At 46.7% G+C, this 26,166-nt stretch overlaps 1 protein-coding gene across 2 annotated transcripts; it reads left to right on the top strand.

The window, feature by feature from the left end:
- The first annotated feature begins 1,692 nt into the window (after positions 1 to 1,692).
- On the top strand, positions 1,693 to 25,894 carry DNTTIP1 (deoxynucleotidyltransferase terminal interacting protein 1). 2 transcript variants are annotated; one of them, NM_001194363.2, is given in 13 exon segments: positions 1,693 to 1,866; positions 2,440 to 2,510; positions 3,679 to 3,775; positions 8,377 to 8,475; positions 14,082 to 14,150; positions 14,413 to 14,469; positions 15,009 to 15,067; positions 16,356 to 16,401; positions 18,468 to 18,526; positions 18,628 to 18,688; positions 23,597 to 23,668; positions 25,352 to 25,407; positions 25,524 to 25,894. In NM_001194363.2, coding segments are annotated over 13 exon segments (990 nt in total). In that variant the 5' UTR covers positions 1,693 to 1,761; the 3' UTR covers positions 25,663 to 25,894.
- Positions 25,895 to 26,166: the final 272 nt, after the last annotated feature.

Raw genomic sequence — 26,166 nt, forward strand, 5'->3', positions numbered from 1 at the left:
GAAAAATGGAAGGATGGCCATTGGAAAAAGAATCAAAGAGTGCCCTAAAGGGCATTGGAAGGACCTGGCTTTAGCCCAAATGACAGAGGGAGGGACTCATGACACTGCTTAAGAAAATAGCCAAAGCTAATAACATAACCAAGCATAACAAAATTGTTCATCCTAGCAACCCAGAAAAGACAGAATGGAACAGACCACTCAGAAACTATCAAACAGGCCAAGGTGGGCAGATCACCTGAGGTCAGGAGATCGAGACCAGCCTGGCCAACATGGCAAAACCCTGTATCTACTAAAAATACAAAAATCAGCTAGGCGTGGTGGCACATGCCTGTAATCCCAGCTACTTGGGAGGCTGAGGCAGGAGAATAGCTTAAACCCAGGAAGCAGAGGTTACAGTGAGTGGAGATCATGCCACTGCACTCCAGTTTGGGTAACAGAGTGAGACTCTGTCTCAAAAAAAAAGGCGGGGGGAGAAACTATCAAAAACCTACAGAAAGGCAGTAGTTGAGTTTGTTAAGAACTAATGAAAAAGCACCAAACACCTACATCTTTGTCCCTCTAGCCCACACAGGCCATTCTTGGACTGTATGAAGGCTAGCTGGCAGAACTCAAGAGAACAGTTGCTATGTATGACTCAGATAGTCTGCCTACATATACCACCTTTATTTCTTTTTCCTCTATTTCTTTTTTTCTTTATCTGTCCTGTTTATGCCTTTGGTCAGCTGTGATACCCAATGGTGTCCACTGGCACTGCTTAGTCCTATGGGCAGGTACAAGGTTAAAACCTCCCTAATAGGATGAAAAAGTTTGGAGCCAGGAAGTTGCCCTTATTGTTATAAGATTGATGTTGGCTCATGGAGATAATTAACATTTGTTGATGGCCTAACATGTGCCTAATATGCTTTTTTTTTTTTTTTTGGGGGGGGGGACAGAGTCTCCCTCTGTCCTCCAGGCTGGAGTGCAGTGGCGCGATCTCGGCTCACTGCACAATCTCGGCATAATTAACATTTGATGACGACCTAACATGTGCCTAATACGCCTGTTTTTTTTGCTTTTTGTTTTTTGTTTTTTTGAAACAGTCTCCCTCTGTCGCCCAGGCTGGAGTGCAGTGGCGTGATCTCGGCCCACTGCAACCTCCGCCTCCTGGGTTCAAGAGATTCTCCTGCCTCAGCCTCCTGAGTAGCTGGGATTACAGGCGCCCAACATCAGGCCCGGCTAATTTTTGTATTTTTAGTAGAGACGGGATTTCTCCATGTTGGCCAGGCTGGTCTCGAACTCCTGATTGCAAGTGATCCTCCCGCCTCGGCCTCCCAAAGTGCTGGGATTACAGGCATGAGCCACCGCCCCTGGCAGAGCATATTAAAATCTAGTCTTCAAACACTGAACTGCAGGCGTCGCTGCACCAAACACTTCCCTCTGCTCCCCAACCCCAGCCTACAGAAACCAGCTCCCCTCCTCCTACCCCGCAGTCATCCACAGGCCTTGGCCCAGCGGGAAACGTCCCTTGACTGAACCGCCACTGAACACCCACACTCCACAATCGAGGGGCAGCCCTCCCGAGAGGAAGCCCCAACGACCTCCAACCACAAGGCCTCTAGGTGTAACTGTCCCGGGCGAGGCGCGGCGGTTCGGTTCCCATGGTAACCCCGCAGCTCCTGCGTCGCGCTTCCGGGCGGACGAGCAGCGCGCCTCAGTGACGTCACGGCGCCACTTTCCGGCCGGTGGCAGAGTCCGGCGAAGTTGTGGTGGCCCTGGGGCGCCATGGGAGCCACTGGCGACGCCGAGCAGCCGCGGGGACCCAGCGGGGCCGAGCGGGGCGGCTTGGAGCTGGGGGATGCAGGCGCAGCGGGGCAGCTGGTTCTCACGGTGAGGGCGCCCCCGGTGAGGTCTGGGCTCGGGCCGGGCAGGGCCTCGGGGCTCCCGGGACCCTGGCCCGCGGGCGAGAACGCGGCGGCTGCAGCTGCAGAGGGGGTTGGCGTTTTCGCAGCCCGACGACCTGGATTCAAATTCTGGTGCCGCCCTCCTAGCTAGGTGACGTGGGCCAGCTCTGTCGACCCCCTGAGTCCCCAGATCATCATCTATAAAATGGAGATGATTAGTACCTGTCTCATAAAAGTTGTTGTGGGATGGGAAGATAAAGGCGGGTACAGCGCCCAGGACATCACCTGACACAGAGTTGACCCTCGGTAAACACTGCTTCCCTTCCTCCTGCCGTGCCAGAAGGCAGGGTCGGGCCTTTTAAGGCAGGAAACTTCCTCAGTTCCTCTTTTGTGGAGGGGGCCTTCCAACTGTTGTCCTCCCCCGATACCCCAAGGCGGGAGAGATGGTGACGGATCTGAGAAGCAGGAATGTTTAGGTTTAACTTCATACCCACCCTCCACCTCCACCCCACGCCAGTGTCACAGGCCGCAGTGACATTTGTTCCGTTGGTCCCCACAGAACCCTTGGAACATAATGATAAAGCACCGGCAGGTGCAGCGGAGGGGCCGCCGCTCACAGATGACAACAAGGTAAGGCTGGCCCTGCATGGGACTTGTATCCCAGCCACTGGCTTGCATGGCAGCTTTGGGATCCCCAGTGCACAAGACTATGGAGATCTACAGCCTGTAGAAAGAGCACAGGACTGAGAAAGAGGAGACTCCGATCCTGTAACTCTGTGTGATCTTGAGCTAGTCAAGTCACTTCCTTCTCTGAACTCACGAAATGGGGAAGGGCACAGGAGATGGGTTGGGGAATAAAAAATACCTAAGACCCCTCACATTCACTGGCTCTGTGATTGAGGGCTCTTAAGAGGTCAGTTAGCATGGAGTTTAAGAGCACGGGCTCTGGAGTCAGACAACTGTGTTCTCATGCAGCCTCTGATGAGCCCCTGTTTTCTCAACTATAAAGACGGATTAATAGTATCCATCTCAGGGAAGGGAGAGAGCACAAGGTGGGCCTTTGGGATGCTGGTAGTGGTGAAATGGATGTTCACTGTAATTACTCATTAAAGTGTATAGACTTTTCTGTATAATAAGTATTATATTTCATAAAAACACTTTGGGCCGGGCGCAGTGGCTCACGCCTGTAATCCCAGCACTTTGGGAGTCTGAGGTGGGCGGATCACCTGAGGTCAGGACTTTGAGAACAGCCTGACCAACATGGAGAAACCCTGTCTCTACTAAAAATACAAAAAGATGGCCGGGTGCAGTGGCTCACGCCTGTAATCCCAGCACTTTGGGGATCTGAGGCGGGCAGATCACCTGAGGTTGGGAGTTTGAGACCAGCCTGACCAAAATGGAGAAACCCGGTCTCTACTAAAAATACAAAAATTAGCTGGGTGTGGTGGTGCACACCTGTAATCCCAGCTACTCGGGAAGCTGAGGCAGGAAAATTGCTTGAACGCAGGAGGCGGAGGTTGCAGTGAGCCAAAACCACACCACTGCATTCCAGCCTGGGCAACAGAGTGAGACTCCGTCCAAAAAAAAAAAACTTTGAAAATAATACCCACTTCATAGAGTTATGAGAATGAAATAAAGTCATGCCTTTGTGATTTGAACAAAATCTGAGCATGTAGCTAGTTTTCAGTAAAAGTTGTCTAGTATTGTTAAAGAATTCTATGTCCATAATTGACTGGGCAAGGTGAGAAAGAATATGTTTCGGACATGCCCCCTCACCCTGTCTCCCTCCTGAATGCAGTTTCACAGATCCTGCCATCTCTATGGATCTCCTCCGAGCTGTCCTGCAGCCTAGCATCAATGAGGAGATCCAGACTGTCTTCAACAAGTACATGAAGGTGAGAGGGACACAGGATAAAAAATAACGGGAAAGACTCACGAGGAGCCCAGTCCTTCCTTGCATCACCAGTCCGTCTCTTTCCTACACACAGATATCTAAAGTTTTCCTTTTTTTTTTTTGTTTTTTTGTTTGTTTTGTTTTGTGTTTTTGAGACAGAGTCTCACTCTGTCACCCAGGCTGGAGTGCAGTGGCATGATATCGATTCAGTGCAACCTCCACTTCCCAGGTTCCAGCGATTCTCATGCCTCAGCCTCCCTAGTAGCCAGGATTACAAGCGCCCACCACCACACACAGCGAATTTTTGTATTTTTAGTAGAGACGGGGTTTCACTGTTGACCAGGCTGGTCTCAAACTCCTGACCTCAAGTGATCTGCCCGCCCACCTTGGCCTCCCAAAGTGCTGAGATTATAGGTGTGAGCCAGCGCGCCCGGCCAGCTTTCAAATTTTTAATCCCCCAAGAATTTTATCCCTTCCTTGAGGGTAATTCAGATATCTTTTTTTTTTTTTTAATCTGCCCTTGTCACTCACTGTCACGTTTTTGTTTTTGTTTTTTTTGCTGACTTCTTGTAAGGATGAAATGACTTAAATGTACTGTGCTGAGCACTGCACTTAGGACATAACAAGTGTCCAGTAAGTACTTCTATTAGTTGTTTAATAATATCACCATTATTGGGGCCATGCACAATGGCTCACACCTGCAACCCCAGCACTTTGGGAGGCCGAGGCAGAATCACTTGAGGCCAGGAGTTTGAGACCAGCCTGGGCAACATAGTGGGACCTCATCTCTACTACAAAAAAAAAAAAAAAAATTTATTAGCCAGGCATGGTAGTGCGTGCCTGTAGTCCCAGCTACTCAGAAGGCTCAGGCGAGAGGATCACTTGAGCCCAGGAGTTTGGGTTTGTAGTGAGCTATGATCATACCACTACACTCCAACCTGAGTGACAGTGAGGGCCTTTCTCGAAAAATATATGTAGATAAATAAAGTTGCCATTATTATTATTATTTACGGGTTTTTTCCCTGGCCTATAAATAAATTTCCACATGACTTTACTTAAATGTACCAAAAGAGGATGCTTTAAACTCAGTATGTTCAGAACTGAACTCTTTGTTTTTCTTCCTAAATCTCCTCCTCTTACATTTATTCATTTATGTAAGAAGTATTTATTTACCGGGCGCTGTGGCTCACACCTGTAATCCCAACGCTTTGGGAGGCCGAGGCAGGTGGATCACCTGAGGTCAGGAGTTCGAGACCAGCCTGACACAACATGCTGAAACCCCATCTCTACTAAATACAAAAAATTAGTCAGGCGTGGTGACACATACCTGTAATCCCAGCTACTCGGGATGCTGAGGCATGAGAATCTTGAACCTGGGAGGCAGAGGTTGCAGTGAGCTGAGATTGCACCATTGTACTCCAGCCTGGGCAACAAGAGCAAAACTCCCTCTCAAAATAAAAAGTATTTATTGAATGACTACTATACTACCAGGCACTATTCTAGTCACTGGGGATGTAGCAGTAAACAGAACATATGCTCTCTGTAAACAAATATGTGCTGTGTTAGAGAAAGAGAGAAGACAGGGGAAAGAGAGCAACCAGTAGAGAGTAGGGTTGCTGTTTTATAGATTGTGGCTAGGAAAGCCTTTGATAGAGGACATTTGAGTGGAGACCTGAATAAGTGAGGAAAAAGCAAACCATGAAGATACTTGGGGAAGAAGCAGTCCAGTTGCAGAGGAAATGGTAGAGGCTCTGAGACAGGAGTGTGCTTGGCACATCAAAGCAATGAATAGGCCAGTGTGACTAGAGGAAAATAAGCCAGGCGAGTAATAGGACAGATGTTTTTTTTTTTTTTTTTTTTTTTTTGAGACAGAGTCTTGCTCTGTCACCCAGGGTGGAGTGCAGTGGTAAGATCTTGGCTCACTGCAACCTCCACCTCTGAAGTTCAAGCAATTCCTGCACCTCAACCATCTGAGTAGCTAGGATTGCAAGTGTGTACCACCATGCCTGGCTGATTTTTGTGTTTTTAGTAGAGACAGGGTTTCGCTATGTTGGCCAGGCTGGTCTTGAACTCCTGGCCTCCAGTGATCCATCTACCTTGGCCTCCCAAAGTGCTGGGATTACAGGTGCGAGCCACCATACCCCACCTTTTTTTTTTTTTTTTTTTTTTTTGTGGCAGAGTTTTGCTCTTGTTGCCCAGGCTAGAGTGCAGTGGCGCAATCTCGGCTTACTGCAACCTCCGCCTCCCAGGTTAAAGTGCTTCTCCTGCCTCAGCCTCCCAAGTAGCTGGGATTACAGGCATGCAACACCACACCCAGCTACTTTTGTACTTTCAGTAGAGATGGGGTTTCTCCATGTTGGTCAGGCTGGTCTCAAACTCCCGACCTCAGGTGATCCTCCTGCCTCAGCTTCCCAAGGTGCTGGGATTACAGGCATGAGCCACTGTGCCTGGCCAGTACAGATATGTTTAACAATATAGCCAGAAGTCACTAAAACTCACCTCCCAGAGATACCAAATTGTTAACGTTGACTATATAGTCTCCCAGGTTTATTTGTGGTATGTGTGTGTGCATATGCATTAAAAAAAAGAAATCATTTTACACACAACTGTTCTGCAACTTGATTTATTTTACTTGGCATACTTTTGTTTTATTTTGTTTTGAGATGGATTCTACCTCTGTCACCCAGGCTGGAGTACAGTGGCACAATCTTGGCCCACTGCAACCCCCACCTCCAAGCTTCAAGTGATCATCCTGCTTCAGCCTCTCAAGTAGCTGGGATTATAAGTGTGCACCACCACACCCAGCTAATTTTTTTGTATTGTTAGTAGAGACGAGGTTTCACCATGTTGGCCAGGCTGGTCTCAAACTCCTGACCTAAAGTGATCCTCGCGCCTTGGCCTCTCAAAGTGTTGGGATTACAGGCATGAGCCACTGCACCTGGCCTACTTGACATATTTTGGTCATGTCTCTAAGTCAGTACATAATAGTTCCCCCCGATTCCTTTGTAATGGCAACAGAGTAATCTATTTGATGGACCAAATTCCATAAGCTAGCCCCTAGAATATTCAGATTGTTTTCGTTTTTCTCTATTACAGACAATACTATAATGAACACTGTGAATGTACATCTTTATTTACATGTGAGAGTATTTCTCTGAGATAAATTCCCAGAGATGGAATTGGTGGGTAAAAGCGAAAACCTATTTTTCCATCAAGAAAATTGCTCTCTAGAAAGGTTATACAACAGTGCTTGAGAATGCCTCATTCATGATCTGATTTCATTCTCAGATCCAGAGATAGCTTACACTCACCATATGTCCATTACACTGCCCACCTCACAGGCTGGTTGTAAAGTACCTAAACTATTTTAACTGGCTTTCAGTTGGTTGATATTGAATACCAGTATTCATCTCCAGTTTTTAGGTTTTTGTTTTAAATTAAACTCATCTGATCATTTAATCTGGCCTGAAGACTTCCTCTTAAAATTCTTGAGGTTTCTAATCGAGTCCATTCACAGTCTTGTTGGTTTGATGTTAACGACAGAGGCATTTAACCTTGCTAAATATGAAATGGCAGCACATTCCCATAATTGTCTCTCACAATAGAAGTACTGGGTTTAGGTTCCAGAATTTTCCTATACCCCCGAGATAACTGACAGTTTTTCTAGGCATTACTTGACTAGGCATTTTCTAGAGATGACTGTTTTTATGAGGACATTCACAAGTGCCTCCCACGTGTCTTTGGGACCTCATCGCCTATCTTCTCATGTATTCAGGCTCAAACTCTCCCTGTACCCAGCAGAGAAACCTTCTCCCTTCCCTTTTCACAGTCGATTGGGGTTGCTGGCATCCTGGGGCCCTTGTCAAGTCTCACTCCTCTCCATTCCACAGATGTTTCTTTCAGACTGGACAGTCAGAATTCAGTTAGGACTTTCTGCTATCTTAATATATTTTCTGGCCTACCCTGGCCTATTCACTTCAGACACAGGCATTCTTTTTTCCTTCTAAAGAAGTAACGTATGTACATTATAAAAATCAAAAGGATATAGATAAGCCAAGAGAAGAAAACAGTCACCCACAATATCACCTGTTACTTCAGCGTATATCCCTGGAATTCTTTTGTCTCTGTGTTTGCTTGTGCTGTGTTACATAAATAAGCTCACACTATACCAAACTGTTTTACAACCTCCTTCCTTCACTTTGAGGTATATCATGAATACCTTTACCTGTCAAAACTATATTCTCTTACATCACCTTTATTGTGATTTTTTAATATTTGCCTAGCATTTCATGGTGTGGATATGCCATAATTTATTTAAGCTACACTTAGACATTTGGGTTATTCTTTGATTTTTTGTACTGTTTACACATCAATCTTTTGGGCACCTCCAGGATTATATCCTTCAGAGGGGGAATAAAGGGAGGAGGTCGAGCCTGAAATGTGAATCTATAAATCTGGCCGATCCCAACCTTGCTTATAATCACTTTTCCTTTCTGTATGAGGCTAGGATAAAAGCTTGTCTTGCTTGTCTTGTATTCAGTTTCCTTCAGGTTGATGCCCATTAACAGGACTCTGACCTTGTCCTCTGTTGTGCTCCCCTAGTTCTTCCAGAAGGCAGCATTGAACGTGCGAGACAATGTTGGGGAAGAGGTGGACACAGAGCAGCTGATCCAGGAAGCCTGTCGGAGCTGCCTGGAGCAGGTGAGACCAAGGGGGACAAGAGATGCAGGCACAAGGTTTAGCTCTCGAGCCTCTGATAAGAAATGTGATCCTAAGCCGGGCGTGGTGGCTCACACATGTAATCCCAGCACTTTGGGAGGCCACGGTGGGCAGATCACTCAAGGCCAGGAGTTTGAGACCAGCTTAGGCAACATGGCGAAACCCCATCTCTACAAACAATACGAAAATTAGCTGGGCATGGTGGCACACGCCTATAATCCTGGCTGCTTGGGAGCCATAGGCACAAGAATTGCTTGAACCCGGGAGACAGAGGTTGCAGTGAGCCGAGATGGCACCACTACACTCCAGCCTGGGTGACAGAGCAAGACTCTGTCTCAAAAAAAAAGAAACGTGATCTTACCATTAGTGGTATTTTGGGGAATGCCCAACAAGCCATATATCTGGATAGGTTGAGGCCATTGCTTACAGGGAAGGGAAGTAGCTGCTATATGTCAGGTACCAGGATAAATGCATTCTTTCTTTTATGTCTCAGAAGAAACTGTGTACAGAAGATATCTTTTTTTGTGTGTTTTTTGTTTTTTTTTTTTTTTTGAGGCGGAGTCTCGCTCTGTCGCCCAGGCTGGAGTGCAGTGGCGCGATCTCGGCTCACTGCAAGCTCCGCCTCCCGGGTTCCCGCCATTCTCCTGCCTCAGCCTCCCGAGTAGCTGGGACTACAGGCGCCGCCACCACGCCCGGCTAATTTTTTTGTATTTTTAGTGGAGACGGGGTTTCATTGTGTTAGCCAGGATGGTCTCGATCTCCTGACCTCGTGATCCGCCCGTCTCGGCCTCCCAAAGTGCTGGGATTACAGGCTTGAGCCACCGCGCCCGGCCTTGTTTTTTGTTTTTTGTTTTTTTTTTTTGAGACGGAGTCTCGCTCTGTCGCCCAGGCTGGAGTGCAGTGGCGCGATCTCGGCTCACTGCAAGCTCCGCCTCCTGGGTTTACGCCATTCTCCTGCCTCAGCCTCCTGAGTAGCTGGGACTACAGGCGCCCGCCACTGCGCCCGGCTAATTTTTTGTATTTTTAGTAGAGACGGGGTTTCACCGTGGTCTCGATCTCCTGACCTTGTGATCCGTCCGCCTCGGCCTCCCAAAGTGCTGGGATTACAGGCGTGAGCCACCGCGCCTGGCCAGAAGATCTCTTTTAATTACTATTTTATAGGTGAAGAAATTGTGGCTTAGCAAACTCATAGAAGCAGAAAGTAGAGTAGCAGTAGCTGGAGGGGAGAAGTGGGGGGATGTTAATCAAAGGGTACAAACTTTTAGTTATAAGACGAACAAGTTCTGGGCAATCTGACGTAGAGCATGATGACTATAGTTTATCTCTATTGTTTACTTCAAATTTGCTAAGACCATAGATCTTAAGTGTCCACACACGCAAAATGGTAGCGGTGGATGTGTTGATTGATTTCATTGTGGTAATCATTTCACTATGTATATATATGTCAGTTCACCACATTGTACACCTTGAATATATACCATTTCTGTTTATCAATTATACATCAATAGAGCTAGAAAAAAATTTTTAAAGGCAAACCAAAAAAAAAAAAAAAAAAGACATGGCTTAAGGCACACAATAATTTGAATAGCTAAGATCGGTCTCACCTCTGCAGGTACTTGGTGGATCAAGTTATCATGGCCCCATTTGGTATCATGGGGATGAGCACCCTGCTGCCTCCCTGCCTCTCTGGTGTGGTCAGGAGGCATGACATCAGGTCTATAAGTGACTGTTCCCAAGATAGAGAACCTGTTTACATGTGTCAGCTGCTGTTATTAGTAGGAATTGTTGCCATCACCCTTTTATAGGGAGACATCAGGAAAGGTCACCAACAGTTGCTGGCTCACTTTCTCACATCCCATTCATTCTGTTCACTTTTTTGTTTTGTTTTATTTTTGCTTCAGTCCCTCAGTCCCCACTACTTCACTGGAACCCCTCTTGTCAGGGTCACTAGTAACCTCTGTGTTGTCAAACCCTCTGGTCCCTAACTGTCCTCAACTTACTCAGCTTCTCAGTGACATTTGTCACAGTGGATCATTTCGTGTTTCTTGGAACACTCCTCTGTTGGCTCGAGTGCCTTGACTTTGCTCCAACTTCATTGCCCACTCTTCTCCCTCACCCCCCGCCTCTAACTGTTGGTGCCTTCCCAAGTTCAGTCCTCAGACCCCTTCTCTTTCATGACTCACTGTTTTCATAGCTGTTTTCATCTAGTCCTGTGGCTTGGAAGCCAATTCAGCTGTTCATAATTCACACAGTTATATCTCAGTCCAGAGCTACATTCACTGTTACCCAGTTCCAATCCGCTCTTCTCACAGCAGCCAGACTTATCTCTGTAAAGATGAATTAGATCATGTCACTCCCCATTTTAAAAACCCTTCAGTGACTTTCCTGTTGCAGGGAGAATAAAGTCTTAATGCCTTACCATGACCCACAGAGCTCACCCTGGACCAGCTTCTGCCTGCTTCTTTAACTTCATTTCTTTTTTTTTTTTTTTTTTTGAGACGGAGTCTCGCTCTGTTGCCCAGGTTGGAGTGCAGTGGCCGGATCTCAGCTCACTGCAAGCTCCGCCTCCCGAGTTTAGGCCATTCTCCTGCCTCAGCCTCCCGAGTAGCTGGGACTACAGGCGCCCACCACCTCGCCCGGCTAGTTTTTTGTGTTTTTTTGGTAGAGACGGGGTTTCACCGGGTTAGCCAGGATGGTCTCGATCTCCTGACCTCGTGATCCGCCCATCTCGGCCTCCCAAAGTGCTGGGATTACAGGCTTGAGCCACCGCGCCCGGCCTCTTTAACTTCATTTCATCTCACCGCTCTTTTATTGACTATACTCTGGCCGTTCTGAACTCCTTTCTGCTCCTCCAGCACAAGCTTGGGCCATTTCATTTGCTGTTATTAGTACCTGGAGTACTCTACCCTTAACTCTATAAAGCTGGCTCCTTCTTTCCTTCAGATCTTAGTTTAAATATCAGAGAGGTCTTCCTCTCGCACTCCTACCTCTGCTAAAATCTTGAGCTTTACAAGAGTTGAGGCTGGCCAGGCGCAGGGGCTCACGCCTGTAATCCCAGCACTTTGGGAGGCCGAGGAGGGCAGATCACAAGGTCAGGAGATCGAGACCATCCTGGCTAACATGGTGAAACCCCGTCTCTACCAAAAATACAAAAAATTAGCCAGGCATTGTGGTGGGTGCCTGTAGTCCCAGCTACTCAGGAGGCTGAGGCAGGAGAATGGTGTGAACCCGGGAGGCGGAGGTTGCTGTGAGTCGAGATCGCGCCACTGCACTCCAGCCTGGGCAACAGAGCGAGACTCCGTCTCAAAAAAAAAAAAAGAGTTGAGGCCTAATCTTGTTCACCACTGTATTCCCAGCCCTGGAATATGACTGTTGGTATGTGTACAGAGTTTGCTGAATTATTGAATTAATGAAGGAACAAACAAACGATAAATGAACAAATAAGCTTCCTGCTCTAATAGAACTTAACAGCCTACTTAAGCAGACAGGTGTGAATTAGATTACCACACAAATGTATGAGACTTGTTCACCCTTCACTGAAAAGGGACAAAGTTTGGAGAAGAACATGAATCCAGTTATGGATTAGCAGCTTTGAGCCATCCAAGCATAGACATGGGGCAGACTATTTGATATACAAGTCTAGAGCTCAAAGGATAACCTTTTGTCTACAGCTGAATTATGGAGTCGTGGTTTATAGATACTAATTGAAGCTGTGAGAATAGGTGAGAGCAGATAGAATATGTAATGAGAGAGGATAGAGGGAAAAGAACCAGATTGAGGAGGAAAAACCAACAAAGAAAGCTAAGATAAAGAGTGGCCAGAGAAGTAGGAGGAACACAGGAAAGTGTGACCACAGGAGCCTGTAGAAAAGAGTGTTTCCAGAAGGGGGAGCCCTCAACACTCAAATGCCACTGGCAGAGGTCGGGTGAACCCAATTCTCCACCTGCTACAAGGTTCTTGCTCATGCACCATCTCCCCTCTGCCCGTTCCATCCTTTTCTTCCTCAAATGAGCCAGTTGTTTCCACCTTCAAGCTTCTGCACTCCTCCCTGCTGCTGAAACACTTCTCCCCGGCTTTTGTTATAGCCTCCTTCACATCTCAACTCAGAGGCCACCTTCTGAGCAAGGCCTTCGCTGGCCATTCTCTCAAAGTAGCCCTCCCCTTCTGGTGTTCTCTGTCACATCTGCCTGGGCTTTTTTTCTTTTTTTCTCACAGCATCTATCATGATCCACAGTTACCTTGTTTGTTTCTGTGCTCATTATCGAGATCACCCACAAACTATAAGCTCCACAAGAGCTTGTCCTAGTTACTGCTGTGTCCACAGCACTTAGGTCCTAGGTACTCAATATTTGTTAAAAGAAAAACAGCAGGCCAGGCACACTGGCTCACGCCTATAATCCCAGCACTTTGGGAGGCTGAGGCGGGCAGATCACTAGGTCAAAAGTTTGAGACCAGCCTGGCCAACATGATAAAACCCCATCTCTACTAAAATTACAAAAAAAGAAAAAAATTAACTGGGTGTGGTGGCACGCCTGTAATTTACTCCCAGCTACCCCGGAGGCTGAGGCAGGAGAACTGGTTGAACCTGGGAGGTAGAGATTGCAGTGAGCCGAGATCGCACCACTGCACTCCAGCCTGGGCGACAGAGCAAGACTCCATCTCAAAAAAGAAAAAAGAAAAACAGCAGCTTAATGAGGAATATGTGTTATGCTAATGTATTTAGTTTGAAAAAATATATAGTATGTATTTACATGGGAAAAGCAAGGAAGAATTTACATTGAAATATTAAAAGTAGTTTATGTAGGCCGGGCGCGGTGGCTCAAGCCTGTAATCCCAGCACTTTGGGAGGCCGAGACGTGCGGATCATGAGGTCAGGAGATCGAGACCATCCTGGCTAACACAGTGAAACCCCATCTCTACTAAAAATACAAAAAATTAGCCGGGCGTGGTAGCAGCGCCTGTAGTCCCAGCTACTCGGGAGGCTGAGGCAGGAGAATGGCAGGAACCCGGGAGGCGGAGCTTGCAGTGAGCCGAGATCGCGCCACTGCACTCCAGCCTGGGCGACAGAGCGAGACTCCGCCTCAAAAAAAAAAAAAAAAAAGTAGTTTATGTAATAAGATTCCAGGTTTTTCTTACTTTGCTTTTTTACATTTTTAAATTTTTTCAGCTATGATAATTCAATATTTTTTAAAAAATAGGTATCTATTTCTATGCATATAAATATATACATATGTGGCCGGGCGCAGTGGCTCATGCCTGTAATTGCAGCACTTTGGGAGGCCAAGGCAGGTGGATCACCTGAGGTCAAGAGTTCAAGACCAGCCTGTCCAACATGGTGAAATCCCATCTCTTCTAAAAATACAAAAATTAGCTGGGTATGGTGGCACACCCCTGTAGTCCCAGCTACTTTGGAGGCTAAGGCATCCTAAGAGACGGAGGTTGCAGTGAGCCAAGATGGTGCTGCTGCACTCCAGCCTGGGCAACAGAGTGAGACTCTGTCTCCAAAAATTAAAAAAAAAGAGGAAGTAGGTGGGGTATGCTTACCCACCAAAATAGTGACTGGTAACACTTGGTCTTTTTCCCTTCAGGCTAAACTGCTATTTTCAGATGGAGAAAAAGTAATACCCAGATTGACCCATGAGCTTCCAGGAATAAAGGTCAGAGTCACTGTGTTTTGGGGTATTGGAGGGGGAGGTCCTTCAGGCTGGGAGGTAAATGAAATATGTGGGCCCCGGGAGGTTTCATGTACCTTCCATTTGTAGGACCAGGTCCAAACAGCATCATGCTGGATGGGCTTCTTTGGCCTGGGTCAGGGCGGGGCTGGAGAGCAATAGTCCAGGGCTGTGTCTTCTGCAACTCCAGAGGACTTGCAGCTCCCAGGCATTGGCCTTCCACTGACTCCCTTCGCTTTTCTTTTAGCGTGGCCGGCAGGCAGAAGAAGAATGTGCCCTTCGAGGAAGCCCCCTTCCTAAAAAGGTAAACCATTTCCTTGTTTTGTTTTCTGGCTGAAAAAAGGCTCATCAGGCCAGTTGTGGGAGCTCACACCTGTAATCCCAACACTTTGGGCGGCCAAGCCGGGAGGATCACTTGAGCTCAGGAGTTTTGAGACCAGTCTGGGTAACATAGTGAGACCCTGTCTCTACAATTAAAAAAAAAAAAAAATTAGCCTGGCATGCTGGCACGTTTCTATTGTCCTAGCTACATGAGAGGCTGCAGTGGGAGGATCACTGGAGCCCAGGAGTTCAAGGCTGTGGCAAGTTATGACCATGCCACTGCACTCCAGGCTGAGTAACAGAGTAAGACCCTATCTCTCAAAAAAGGCTCTTCACTCCATGAGGTACTGGGCTTCCTCAAAGCCCTTTTGAGCCTTCCTAGGCATGAGAGGCAGTTTTTCTCCCTGTCCCCATCAAATGTCATTTGATCTCTTTGGAAAACCATCTCTACCAAGTGACCCCAGACCTGCCAATGGGGCATGACCACAGGGTCAGACCTCTGACAGCTGTTTTTTGTGGCAGAGGAAAGGACGGCCTCCTGGACACATCCTGTCAAGCGACCGGGCAGCCGCCGGCATGGTGTGAGTAGGAACCAACAGTGTGGTGATAGCATAGGGGAGCAGATGGAGAGAGGGGCCCTAAAGGAAAAGAGGCCAGGGTTCTGTGCCCGTCAAAATCAGATCCATTAGCTTAAGTCATCATGGAGGGAGGGGAGTTACCCTGGTTTGAGGGGTGAGGAAGAAGGGTAGTGAGGAGGAAATTGTTTTACCCCCTGAACAATTTGGCCCAGCTTGATTGAACACCAGAGGTTTGTCACTGTTAGTATATATTGAATGCTTATGACTGGTCTAAATACGTTACATACTTTACCTTTTAATCTTTATAGCCACCCTCTAAAGAAGGTATCATTAATTTTTCAGATACAGAACAGACTCAGAGAATTACTTGCCTAATGTCATATAGTTACCATTACCTCCAAATTGGTCATTTTCATATATATATATATATATATTTTTTTTTAGACTTAATTTTTTTTAGAGCAGTTTTAGGTTCACAGCAAAATTGAGAGGAAGGTACAGACTTATCCCATATGTTCCCTGCCCCTACACATGCACAGCCTCCTCCATTATCAACATCAGGCACCAGAGTGGTAAATTTGTTACATTCGATGAGCCTGCTTTGACTCGTCTTGATCCTCAGAGTGCATAGTTTCCATGAGGGTTCACTCTTGGTGTTGTACCTGAACTTAGAGAAATGCATAGTGACAGGCATCCACCATTCTAATATCACACTGAGTGCTTTCATTGCCCTAAAAATCCTCTGTGCTCTGCCTATTCATCCTTCCTTCCCCCCTCAACCCACCCCCCAGCCCCACTTTTTAAAAAAATTCTGAAGCAGCAGAATCTTTTTTAAACAAAACGTTACATGGAAGCCCAGTATTTAAATCAAATAAAGCCACACTGGTTTGGGTCAGAGGCGTGGGGTTAGTTTGAAACAACTGGTTTAGTAGATGGGATAGTATTAACTGTCATACCTTAGATGTGTCTCCTACGCAAAGCAGTTTTATTCCTCACAAACACAAGATAGGTAGGGCAGTTGCTGTTTTTGTCTCTTTTGACAGATGAGAAAACTGCCACTCAGAGGTTCTTGGAGTTGCTCATGCCACTATGTAAGAGCAGAGCTAGTGCTAGAATGGCTTCTAGTCCAGTGCTTTTTTTCTGTTTGTTCCTCCTCTAATGTGTCACCACGAAGGAGGATACCCAGGCTAAAGTGAGAGTGTGTGAGGAACTCCTACCACCACCAGCAAGCCAGTATTCAGTTCTAGGTCTCACCTTGGAGAATTCACCTTTATTCTTTCCTTCCAAGCAGATGGAAACCAAAATCCTGTGAACCAATTCGCCGGGAAGGTCCTAAGGTATGATTATATGAGCATGGCAGAGACCACTATCCCAGGAGCTAGTCCCACTATCTCTGGGATCCACCATGGGGGAAAGGGGCAGGGGGCGAAGGATGCATGTCCACCATTCCAGAGCCATCTTCCCCCTCTCCACCTCCAGCCACACTGGCCTCAGAGAGGATCCTGTGTGGGAATTGGAGTTAGAGGCAAAACAAAGAGAAGGCTTGACTCTTTGCTGAAGCCTTCTTGTAGGAGCTAGTGGTCACTAATACTGACTCAATACTTAGTATGTAACAGGCAATGCCCTAAATCTTTTGTGTAGACTGTCTCATTTAATCTTTATAACAAACTCATGAGATCGATTCTGTGAACCATTCTATGAATAAGGGGTTTCCTTTTCTGCCAACTTCCCTGTGGGCATAAATTACTTTATTCAGTTGTCTTATACACTTAATGCACTTAAGACTTGCCCAAAGTCTGGCCGGGCGCGGTGGCTCAAGCCTGTAATTCCAGCACTTTGGGAGGCCGAGGCGGGAGGATCACGAGGTCAGGAGATCGAGACCATCCTGGTTAACATGGAAACCCCGTCTCTGCTAAAAAATACAAAAAACTAGCCGGGCGAGGTGGCGGGCGCCTGTAGTCCCAGCTACTCCGGAGGCTGAGGCAGGAGAATGGCGTGAACCCAGGAGGCGGAGCTTGCAATGAGCCGAGATCCGGCCACTGCACTCCAGCCCGGGCGACAGAGCGAGACTCCGTCTCAAAAAAAAAAAAAAAAGACTTGCCCAAAGTCACATAACTCGTAAGTGATCGAGCCAAGTCTCAAACCCAGGACCCGCTGACACCAGAGTCTCTGCTCTCAACCATTAGCCTCTGTTGCCTCCCTTTCTCTCCTGAGTTCTTCCTCATCAGTGACTTATATAAATGGATGTTCCCCAGAATTCTCTCCTTGGCCCACTTCTCCATCTAAAGTAACTCTCTGGATAATCTAAATCATATACTCTTATGGTTTCAGGGACCACCATGTTCTAAAACTCCCATACTTCTTTGTCCATCCCATGCCTCTCTTTCTACTTTAAAACTTATATATCCTACTATCTGGTTGACCACTCTGCTGGAAGTTCCATAGTCATTTCAGACTCAGCATATCCAAACATGAAATCAGAATCTCCTCACAGCCCTTCTTTACATTGTTTATCTTAATCATCTTTGCCTCCTCCTCTTCCTCACCTCCCTACATCCAGTCAAGTCCTGGACAATTCTCCCTCTTAAATATATTGCAGTTCCTATTTCCTTCTCTTCATCCTTACTGCTGCCCTAGCTCAGGCCCTTAGCATCTTTCCAACTGCTTTATCACAGCGGCCTCTAAACTGCTCTCCCTGCCTGTAGTCTTGCTCCTTCAAATCCATTATCCACATTGCTAGAAGACTAACCTATCTTTAAAGTAAATCTCTCACTCCCTGTTCAGAGGCCTTCAGCAATTCCCCATTGCCTACAGAAGATATAAAATGCAGTCCCCTGAACATAACCTCCCAGGACCTCCTACTCCTCTGTGTTTCTCTCTCCAGCCCCATCAGTTGCCACTCCCTAATTTGTACTCTGTTAGCAGCACAGAATTACTAGCAGTTTCTCCAGCATGCCAGGCTGCCTCTCACCTGTCTTTGCTCATGCTGCCCCCTGTCTGGAATGCCCTTGTTCCTCACCCACTTTACCCCAACTTGTGCTCACCCTTTCAGAATTAACTTGGGAAATGCCTCTCTAAGGAAGCCTTCCTGGCTGTACCCTCCCCTCGGCAGCCCTCAGACCCTGCACTCACCTGTGTCATTGCCTCATCGCATAATGATGTAATTATCTGTACATATGTCGGTGGCATCCTAGAAAACAGAGACTGTATCTTATTCACCTCTTTATCCCCAGTATCTAGCACAGACAGGGCCTAGCATATTGTGAGTACTCAGTGTCTTAGGTAAACGGTTGATTAAATAATAGACAAGGGTAAGGGTTAGAAAAGGGCAGGGGGAGGAGTATTTCTGTCCTACTCACCAGATTAAACTTCACCCTCACCAGCTTCTCTGTTTTTTGCACAGTGGGACCCAGCTCGCCTGAATGAATCTACCACCTTTGTGTTGGGATCTCGAGCCAACAAGTAAGTTTAAGAGCTTTGGCACTGATGGAGGAAACAGCTCAGGAATTCACTCGTAGGACTACACTTTCTGGAATCTTTACCACTTGGCTTTTACTTTTCAGGGCGCTGGGGATGGGGGGCACCAGAGGAAGAATCTACATCAAGCACCCACACCTCTTTAAGGTAGGTGAGTGCTGAGAGGAAAGCAGGCCATTGCATTGGGAGTAGACTGGGAACTCCACTCAGCACAGAGAAGCTTAGAACAAACACTGATCTTGGAGTCGGGACATCTGGGTTCTAGTTGCACCTCTGCCATTCACTTTTACCTTTCATGATTTACTCAGCACCTCTGTGCCTCAGTAATAACAGCTACTTTGCCTGCAAGTTTATTGGGTGCCAAACACAGTTTTAAGTACCACACTTATATTTTCTTTTTTTTTTTTGAGACGGAGTCTCGATCTGTTGCCCAGGCTGGAGTGCAGTGGCCAGATCTCAGCTCACTGCAAGTTCCACCTCCCGGATTCACGCCATTCTCCTGCCTTAGCCTCCCGAGTAGCTGGGACTACAGACACCCACCACCTCGCCCGGCTAGTTTTTTGTATTTTTTAGTAGAGACGGGGTTTCACCATGTTAGCCAGGACGGTCTCGATCTCCTGACCTCGTGATCCGCCCGTCTCGGCCTCCCAAAGTGCTGGGATTATAGGCTTGAGCCACCGCGCCCAGCCACACTTATATTTTCTTAAAAAATAAGTATTGCCATCTTTATTTCACAAATTTGAAACAATCAGAGGTTGAGAAAGGCTGAGTGACTTGACCACAGTTATTCAGCTAGAAGTGGTGAGTCAGGATTCAAATCCAGGTCTGTCCTCACCAAAGCCTGAGCTCTTACCCACTAACATATTTGGTTGTCTGTAAATTAGAGTTTGGGCCAGGCACGTGAACTCACGCCTGTAATCCCAGCACTTTGGGAAGCCAAGGCAGCAGGATCACCTGAAGTCGGGAGTTCGAGACCAGCCTGACCAACATGAAGAAACCCTGTCTCTACTAAAAATACAAAATTAGCTGGGCATGGTGGCTCATGCCTGTAATTCCAGCTACTTGGGAGGCTGAGGCAGGAGAATCACTTGAACCCAGGAGGCGGAGGTTGTAGTGAGCCAAGATTGCGCTACCCTCACATTTGCATTTTAAAATAACTCTGGGGCCAGGCACAGTGGCTCACACCTGTAATCCCAGCACTTTGGGAGGCCAAGGCAGGCGGATCACGTGAAGTCAGGAATTCGAGACCAGCCTGACAAACATGGAAAAACCCCGTCTCTACTAAAAATACAAAGATTAACTGGGCATGGTGGTGCGTGCCTATTATCCCAGCTATTCGGGAGGCTGAGGCAGGAGAATCGCTTGAACCCAGGAGGCAGAAGTTGCGGTGAGCCAAGATCGCGGCATTGCACTCTAACCTGGACGACAAGAGCAAAACTCCATCTCAAAAAAAAAAAATAGAGTTTGGAGTGAGGCAGGGTCCTATGCCTTTTCAAAGAGGGTACTCCTCTCCTGAGAGCAGCTATGTTTTGGTCCCCACTGTTTGAGGGAATAATGGAGGCAATCATAAACTCACTCACCCTCTTAAATGATTTTGTATTTTATCGGTCACAGGAGCATCAAAGTAGATTAGAAGAAGAGCAGTGCATGTGTGTTCCACGCATGGTTTTTTGCACCTGTATGTAAGGCTTGGCACCCCTTGCGAGAACTGCACAGTCCCTGTGGGGTCCCAGAATCACGGGCTTTCTCTGCCACATTTTGTGCAAGTTTTCAAGTTCTTTGAAAGGCATACCTGCTCACGCTTCTTCTCCAGTCTGATATCCTCGAGTTCCAACACTTAAACCATTTTCCCAGTGGCTCCTTCTTTGTTTTCCTCTCTTAATGTCATCACTCTTGCTATTCCCATTACCTGGGTGGCCTCCTCTCCCACCCTTATCTGCCTGACTATTCTTTAAGATCCACCTCCTCCAAGAAGCTTTGTTTGTATCATCCCCAAAATCAATACACCCTTGGACCTACTTCGAATTCCCACTTCAGCGTGGTTAAAAGTATGGCTTCGGGCCTGGTTCCATTACTAGCTGCGTGAACTTAAACAAATGGCTCCATATTTCTTTTTTCTTTTTTTAACTAGCTCAAGTCTGGGAATTGATCCACATTTCTTTTTTTTTTTTTTTTTTTTTTTGAGACGGAGTCTCGCTGTGTCTCCCAGGCTGGAGTGCAGTGGCGTGATCTCGGCTCACTGCAAGCTCCGCCTCCCGGGTTCACACCATTCTCCCGCCTCAGCCTCCCAAGTAGCTGAGACTACAGGCGCCCGCCACCACGCCCGGCTAGTTTTTTGTATTTTTAGTAGAGACGGGGTTTCACCGTGTTAGCCAGGATAGTCTCGATCTCCTGACCTCGTGATCCACCCGCCTCGGCCTCCCAAAGTGCTGGGATTACAGGCTTGAGCCACCACGCCCGGCCTTGATCCACATTTCTGAGTCTGTTTTTGTCCTGTATAAAATGAGAATAGTGATAGACCAACCTTTTTTTTTTTTTTTTTTTTTTTTTTTTTTTTTCCTGAGACGGAGTCTTGATGTGTCACATAGTCTGGAGTGCAGTGGTGTGATCTCAGCTCACTGCAACCTCCACCTTCCAGGTTCAAGCAGTTCTCTGCCTCAGCCTCCCGAGTAGCTGGGATTACAGGTGCCCACCACCACGCCCGGCTAATTTTTGTATTTTTAGTAGAGATGGGGTTTCACCATGTTGGCCAGGCTGGTCTCAAACTCCTGACCTCATGATCCACCCTCCTCGGCCTCCCAAAGTGCTGCATTGCAGGCGTGAGCCACCATGCCCGGCCCTAGACCAACCTTTTAAGGTTAACTAACAGAGAGTGTAGTAAAGCACTCAGCATAATGCCTGGCACATAGTAAGGGCTCAATAAATGTTAACCATTATTATCATAGTTTCCCAATTCTAAAATCCACCATTTGTAATAAACTCCGAACCCACACTCTCATTACCAGTGGTTATTACCTCTCATTTTAATCTTTCCAGTCCAATAACTGGAGGGAAAATTTTTTGTTGTTTCACTTTACAATTTTTTTTTTTTTTAATGGGACAGGGTCTCCCTCTGTCACCCAGGCTGGAGTGCTACGGCACAATCTCGGTGCACTGCAACCTCCGTCTCCCAGGTTCAAGCAATTCTTCTGACTCAGCCTCCCGAGTAGCTGGGATTACAGGCACCCGCCACCACACCCAGCTAATTTTTATATTTTTAGTAGAAATGAGTTTTCACCGTGTTAGCCAGGCTGGTCTCAAACTCCTGACCTCAAATGATCCACAGCTTCAGCCTCCCAAAGTGCTGGGATTACAGACATGAGCCACTGCACCTGGCCCAACTTTACAATTCTCTATTAGTGATTATAAGTATCTTTTCAGTCATTTAGAATCTATTTGTATTTCTTCTGTAAGCTGCCTGTTACATCTTTTGCCCATTTTTCTGTCCTTCAGAAGCCATTATTCAAATTCTTTTCCTTTTTTAAATGTTTTGATTATAGAAATAATATATAAGCCCACTCCTGTTGTAAAAAGATTCAGACAATACACAGGAGGTAATAGCAAAACACAGTTTCTTGACCAGGTGCAGTGACTCATGCCTGTAATCCCAGCACTTTGGGAGCCCAAGGCGGGCGGGTCACCTGAGGTCAAGAGTTCAAGACCACCCTGGCCAACATGGCGAAACCACATCTCCACTAAAAGTACAAAAATTAGCCAGGCATGGTGGTATAGTCCTGTAGTTCCTAGCTACTCTACTCGGGAGGCTGAGGCAGGAGAATTGCCTAAACCCACGAGGCAGAGGTTGCAGTGAGCCGAGATCACGCCACTGCACTCCAACCTGGGTGACAGAGCGATACTCTGTCTCAAAAAAAAAAAAAAAAAAAATTCAGCGTCCCTTCACTCCTCAAATTTTTTATTTTTTAAGGCACTTAAATTCTGGTTTCTAGGCGCCCAACCTAGAAACCAGAATTTAAGCCTTATTTGGGCTGAGCACGGTGGCTCATACCTGTAATCCCAACAGTTTGGAAGGCTGAGGCAGGTGGATTAGTTGAGACCAGGAGTTCAAAACCAGCCTGGCCAACATGGTGAAACCCTGTCTCTACTAAAAATATAAAAGTCAGCTGGGTGTGGTGGCACATGCCTGTAATCCCAGCTACTCAGGAGGCTAAAGCAGAAGAATAGCTTGGACCCAGGAGGCAGAGGTTGTATTGAGCCAAGATTACACCTCTGCACTCTAGCCTGAATGACAGAGTGAGACTCCGTCTCAATAAATAAACAACTGGGCGCAGTGGCTCACACCTGTAATCCCAACACTTTGGGAGGCCAAGGCAGGCAGATCACCTGAGGTTGGGAGTTCAAGACCAGCCTGAACAACATGGAGAAACCCCGTCTCTACTAAAAATACAAAATTAGCCAGGTGTGGTGGCGCATGCCTGTTGTCTCAGCTACTTGGGAGGCTGAGGCAGGAGAATCGCTTGAACTTGGGAGGCGGATGTTGTGGTGAACCGAGATCATTCCATTGCACTCCAGCCTGGGCAACAAGAGTGAAACTCCATCTCAATAAATAAATGAACAAACAAATCTCATTTGTAACTCCAAAACTGAGTTCTTAACCATGATGCTATTATGCATCTGACAGTACATGAGGTGTCCTGATTTTTGTTTTATTATGGTCACTGTAATAATTACAGGCGTTACAAGCCACCTCAGTTCATTTTTTAAAAGAGAAAGCTCTAAAGTAATAGTTATCAGTCCCACCAGTTGCCCAGGGTGCTTTGTTTTGAGAAGGGAGTGAGGATTGGGAGTATACTAAGTCTCTGGGAATTGGGTCCCATGGTCTGCCCTCTGGGTTTGGCTCAGCTTTCTCTGAAGAGATTAGTGAGCCCTCTAAGTCCACCACGCTAGGAGACAAGAACTTTTGGTAAGAGCTGCTCAAGGGCCAAGAGTATGCTCTGGGACCAAATGAGAAGAGCCCCTTACCCGAGGCTAATTCTCTTATAACTTCATCCCTTACAGTATGCAGCTGACCCCCAGGACAAGCACTGGCTGGCTGAGCAGCATCACATGCGGGCAACAGGGGGCAAGATGGTAAGCAGTATTCACTTGTGCCACTGCCAGCGACCCACCCCACCTGGAAACCAGGATTTTGGCTGTAGGTGACAGCTTACCTCCAAATCTGACTCCCAAAGCCTGACCAGTGTGTGAGAAGAGAGACTTATAGGCCCATTTCTTCATGCTGAAGAGCAAATTGTAATCTTCAGGTTCCCTTCCCTATCCCCTAGATCTCCCTTCTGCCCCCTCACACTTTCTCCTCATGCCTCCAAGATCACATATTTGGATATTATTAGTTGTCCATGGGAATAGCAGGTATAAGACACACAATACTACTTTTCCCCACTATTGCACCCATTGATAGACTTCACTCATTGATCACTCTTCCACCAGACACAGCTATAGAATCTTTTCTCAAACCAGTACTCGAGGCCGCAACCCTTGGCAGTAGGAGTTAGCAATGAAATGTGTTTGCACACCTGGCAGCCCCCTCCAGATTTACCTCTACTTAAAGAGTTCTCAGATCATATGAAACAGCAACCTTAGGAAAATCATCATTGCATGTGTTCAAAAACTAGTGTTGAGGGCTTTGTCCATCACACACAATGTCCCCCACCTGAGGACTCACTCCCTCCCACCACAGGTACTGCTCCTTTTAGAATCTAAGTGTCTTACAAAATGATATGCCATCTCCTTTCTGCCAGTGAGAGCTACCTTTGATTTTATTGTACCACTCTATGCCTATGCTTTACTTCAAAAAAGATTTAAGCTCCATGTACATAAAATATAACATAAATAAGAAATAGATGGTAGGGGGTGGGGGCAGGACCTAAAATTAAGCCACCAGTAAAACTAGTTCTTTAAAAAAAAAAAAAAAAAGTGTTTTTTATATTGCTGACCTGGGAGACCTGTGCACTTCTACAGATGCTGGCAAATTCAGCTCTAGGCTCCGCTCATGGACACCTGATCTGTTATGGTTCATAGTGCCCATAAGATGTAGATAAATTACTCGAGGGATACACAATTATTCCTGACCCTAACATTAAAAAGTCTCCCACAGAAGACTTTCTAATGTGATGAACAACTCTTTCTATATGTTAAGTTCACAAAAGGGCCCTCACCCACTGTAGACCGAGGCATTGTGACAAAGCATTTCTACAGGCCTCAGTACAATACAGGCCAATTACTAGACAGCAGGGCAGTTTACCATGTTTTCCATTTTGCCACAAATTCAAAACCAAGTTATCTTTGTCCTCAGAGGGAGCACATGGTTTCCTCTTCCTGATTTCCTATTTCCATGTATATTTTGCTGGTTTTCTTGCCATTTTGTTATAACCCACCTTGGGTCCTTTTGTACACTTGATCTTAACCAAAAGGTGTAGGAGTAATGGTGGATCCCTTTTTTTTTTCTTTATTTTCTTTTTTTTATTTTTACTTTTCACATCATTCAAGAGAGAAATGGGTCCTTTTTTAAAAGAGGAGGCTATAAATAAGTCACCAGTCCCTACTCTCCCATCCATAAAGCATCTACTGTAGTAAAAGATTGTCTCAAGGAACCATTCCCATCTCTCCCCACTTACTCTTCCCTACTAAATTGTAAACCGCATCCCCCCTCTTCCACCTAGTAGCAGGCCTTACGTTAAGCAGATGTTTAATGAAGTGTTACTGAGTTGGAGTGAAATGAATCGCAATGATCCCTCTCCCTTGCTCCTGCCTCAGGCCTACCTCCTCATCGAGGAAGACATCCGGGACCTTGCGGCCAGTGATGACTACAGGTAAAACCAGTGGGTCTCCTGCCCCTTCTCCTCTCCCTGCCTCAAAGTAGGCCCTAGAATGAGGCAGGGCCTATGTCCTCACTTCCCCCAACTTCCCTCTTCAATGTCTGTTCCAGAGGATGCCTGGATCTGAAGCTAGAAGAATTGAAATCCTTTGTCCTACCCTCCTGGATGGTGGAGAAGATGAGAAAGTATATGGAGACACTACGGACAGAGAATGAGCATCGTACTGTTGAAGCACCTCCACAGACCTGAGGCCAGGTGCCCTGGCCACACTTGGCAGCCCTCCTCCAAAGCCCTCTTCTTCACACGGCTGAGGCCACCGCTGGGACTGCTCCTAGATGGATCTCAGCGGCATTAAGCTGTGCCTGAGCGAGTTTGTAGCGACTCACTGCACAGCACCCCCAGACTGGCATGTGGTTCTATATTTGTAAAATTATTGGGATAAGAAACAATTAAACAGTTTGTAATTAACACAGATGGTGAACCTGTACCTTGCAGGAACTGACAGAACATCAAGGGCTCTAGAAGTGGATGTAGGAAAAAAGGACAAGATAACCCTCACCCATAACAGTATAGAGCCAGGCTTGATGAGACCAAGCTGGGAGCACCATGTACCTTCCCCATTTGTAGTTTCTTTACCCGGCTAATTTAAGGACGTGGCAGAATGTGGTGGAGTTTGATGACAGATCATGTGAAAAATAGAGTTGGCTTTTATTGCTCCCATTTTACAGGTTAAGGTACTAAAGGACCTGCCCC

Source organism: Macaca mulatta, chromosome 10 (assembly GCF_049350105.2).
Source record: "Macaca mulatta isolate MMU2019108-1 chromosome 10, T2T-MMU8v2.0, whole genome shotgun sequence".
In the NCBI taxonomy this organism is placed as follows: Eukaryota; Metazoa; Chordata; class Mammalia; order Primates; family Cercopithecidae; genus Macaca; species Macaca mulatta.

Bases quoted from the DNA above. Each gene is read 5' to 3' on its own strand.
- DNTTIP1 (XM_028827323.2), top strand. From the start codon at position 1,762: ATGGGAGCCACTGGCGACGCCGAGCAGCCGCGGGGACCCAGCGGGGCC. The intron at 1,867-2,439 runs GTGAGGGCGCCC...TGGTCCCCACAG, and splicing joins CGGGGCAGCTGGTTCTCACG to AACCCTTGGAACATAATGAT. The intron at 18,527-18,627 runs GTAAGTTTAAGA...TTTACTTTTCAG, and splicing joins TTGGGATCTCGAGCCAACAA to GGCGCTGGGGATGGGGGGCA.